This window comes from Emiliania huxleyi (assembly GCF_000372725.1).
Source record: "Emiliania huxleyi CCMP1516 unplaced genomic scaffold EMIHUscaffold_24, whole genome shotgun sequence".
NCBI classification, from domain to species: domain Eukaryota; phylum Haptophyta; order Isochrysidales; family Noelaerhabdaceae; genus Emiliania; species Emiliania huxleyi.
Window position 1 is genome coordinate 770,962 of NW_005200250.1, and position 2,659 is coordinate 773,620.

General features: G+C 66.3%; 1 protein-coding gene across 1 annotated transcript in view; it reads right to left on the bottom strand.

Annotated features, from left to right (window-relative positions):
• Positions 1 to 1,370: 1,370 nt before the first annotated feature.
• The window catches only part of EMIHUDRAFT_64516 (hypothetical protein), a gene marked incomplete at both ends in the record, with an annotated part of 2,957 nt that continues 1,668 nt past the window's right edge, over positions 1,371 to 2,659 (bottom strand). The window contains 4 exons of the mRNA XM_005778908.1: positions 1,371 to 1,645; positions 2,096 to 2,162; positions 2,249 to 2,407; positions 2,513 to 2,646. Coding sequence (XP_005778965.1) covers positions 1,371 to 1,645; positions 2,096 to 2,162; positions 2,249 to 2,407; positions 2,513 to 2,646 — 635 coding nt within the window. The remainder of the gene's footprint in view (positions 1,646 to 2,095; positions 2,163 to 2,248; positions 2,408 to 2,512; positions 2,647 to 2,659) is intronic.

Below are 2,659 nucleotides of genomic sequence, written 5' to 3' on the forward strand. Positions count from 1 at the left end.
GCAGTGTTTGGAGCTGGGGCAATGGAGGCTTAGGCAAGCTGGGCCACGGCGACTACCAGAACACAATGCTGCCCAAGGAAATCGAGTCCTTTGCTGGCCGGCGCGTGATCGCTGTGTCTGCTGGAACAAACTACAGCCTCGCCCTCACCGCCGATGGTGCCGTCTGGAGCTGGGGCGGTGGAGGCTCTGGCAGGCTGGGCCACGGCGACGGGCAGCACCAGCTGCTGCCCAAGAAGGTTGAGGCCTTGGCCGGGCGGCGCGTCGTCGCCGTGTCGGCTGGGTGCGGCCACAGCGTCGCCATCACCGCCGACGGCAGTGTTTGGAGCTGGGGCTATGGAGTCTGCGGCAAGTTGGGCCACGGCGACTACCAGAACCAGCTGCTGCCCAAGAAGGTCGAGACGTTTGCTGGCCAGCGCGTCGTCGCCGTGGCGACTGGTGTCGTGCACTGCCTTGCCATCACCGCCGATGGTGCTGTCTTTGCCTGGGGCGAGGGCGAGTGCGGCTGCCTTGGCCACAGGGAGGACTTGTCGAACCAGCTGCTGCCCAAGAGGGTCGAGGCGTGGGCGTAGTGAGAAGGTCGGGGCTCTGGCGCCGCTGGTGTGCACGAGCGCGAGGCCGACTTGGCTCGCTTCTCGATCCTTTCGATCCGGAGAGGAGCGATTTACTTTTCATTTTTATAAACAAAGGAAGAAGGAAAACGGACAATTCTAGGCACTAGGGATTGGGCCAAAGTAGCCACTAGGGATGGAGCTGGCGCGCACTCTGCCCGACTGGGCACTGGCGCCCGACTGCGCACACTGGCACTATCCACTCTCAGTATCCACACTCACACAGGTGTACACACCACGAGAAAAAGGATATGTTGTGCCCCTAGAGATGGACGCGAGCCCTTTGCGCTTTGGCTTCTCCAGAGGACGCGAGAAGATATGTCATTGGGTCATATCCTGGGCGGTACGGCTTTAATTTCGATTAAGATTATGTGTGCGTGGAGAAACGAACGGGCGATGTGATCAGACCGCGGGCCGGGCGGCCCCCCAGCCAACTGCCCAATTTCAATCGGCGCATCGGGCCAATCACAGTCTCTCATACGGCTTTACTCAGTCTCAGGCATCTCTTCATCACGTTCCAGCACACGCACAGTCACACGACGATAAGCCCCGTGAACCACGACCTGCCTAACAAGAGTCCACGAGTGCGCCACACGACCCTAACCTAACGACCTATGCCTATCGCGGGAAATCCCCTCAGTGCATGAGGGACTGAGCCGCCCCGTGAGCCGGGGTGATTTGTCTACCTCTCAGATCCTATTCGAGCAAACGCCGGCGGGGCCCGCCCACGGGAGCCCCAGCCACATCCCGCCTGCTGCCCCCCTACGAGCGCCGCTCGAAGAGCTTCTCAATCTCCTCGAGCGACTTGTTCGCCGTCTCGGGCAGCGCGAACCAGAGCCACACCAGGCCGGCCGCCGCAAAGGCGCCGTACATCCAAAAGGTCGCCGCGGCGCCCATCGCCTGCTCGAGCGAGAGGAAGGAGGCGGCGACGACAAAGTTGACCGTCCAGTTGGTCGCGGTCGCGATTCCCACGCAGAGCGAGCGCACCGAGAGCGGGTAGATCTCCGAGTTGACGGTCCACGGGATGGGCGACATGCCTGGCGGTGGTAGGGGATGGGTTCGGGTACAGTGGGGGTAGGGGATGGGCGACATGCCGGCGGTGGTAGGGGATGGGTTCGGGTACAGTGGGGGTAGAGGGTGGGCGACATAGCGGGTGAGGGTGGGCGTAGCACGGCACTGAGCGCCGCGTGCACGAGGAGGTGTACGAGTGCAGTGGCCCGACCGAGGCATGCCGCCGAGTGCGTCCCGACTGAGTCGGGGAGGACCCGTGATGCGCATCTAGGGGCGGTGCGCCGAGCCCAAAGGCGAGCAAGTAGAGCACCATCCCCGCGAGGGAGAGCCAGCCCGTAGCGCCGCACACGGCCTCGTTGCCGGAGGGGGGGCGAGGGGGCGGCGCCGGAGGCGGCGCCAGCGGCGGACCGCCTGGCGGAACGGCGGCAGCGGCGGCCTCGGCGGCGGCGGCGGCGAGAGCGTCGGACGGCGGCAACGCGTCGTCGTCTGCGCCGCCCCCGAGCTCGCCGCCGCAATAGGTGTGGTCCACCCAAAAGTTGGCGCCTGGCCGCGGGCGGGGAGGGGGTGGGTGGGTGGGTGGTAGGCCCGGGCGGTGCAGTCGCGAGAGTGGTAGGCCGGTGCGCGGCTACCGCGGGGCTGCGTTGCGTGCGGCGAGGGCGTCTCTGCCCACCCTGCAGGGCGAGGGAGAGGGCGCAGAGGGCGAGCGACGAGAGGACGAGCGGCCTCCGCCCGACGCGGTCGATGAGCAGCATGCCGACGATGCAGCCGACGAGCTGCCCGCACGCGACCTGACGTGGACGCGTCCCGGACGGGTGAGGGGCGTGTGCTGGAAGGGGGGGGGGAGGGGAGCCCGCCGCCCCCCCGCGCGGAACCGGCGCCGAGAGCCAGATGACGAACGCGCGCTCCTCCTCGCTGACCGCGCCCGAGAAGAAGGCCTGCCTCAGGATCGGCGTCGAGTAGTACATGATCGTGTTGATCCCGACCAGCTGCTGCAGCGCCTGCAGCCCGAACCCTTCTCTCCCCATCTCTCCCCATCTCTC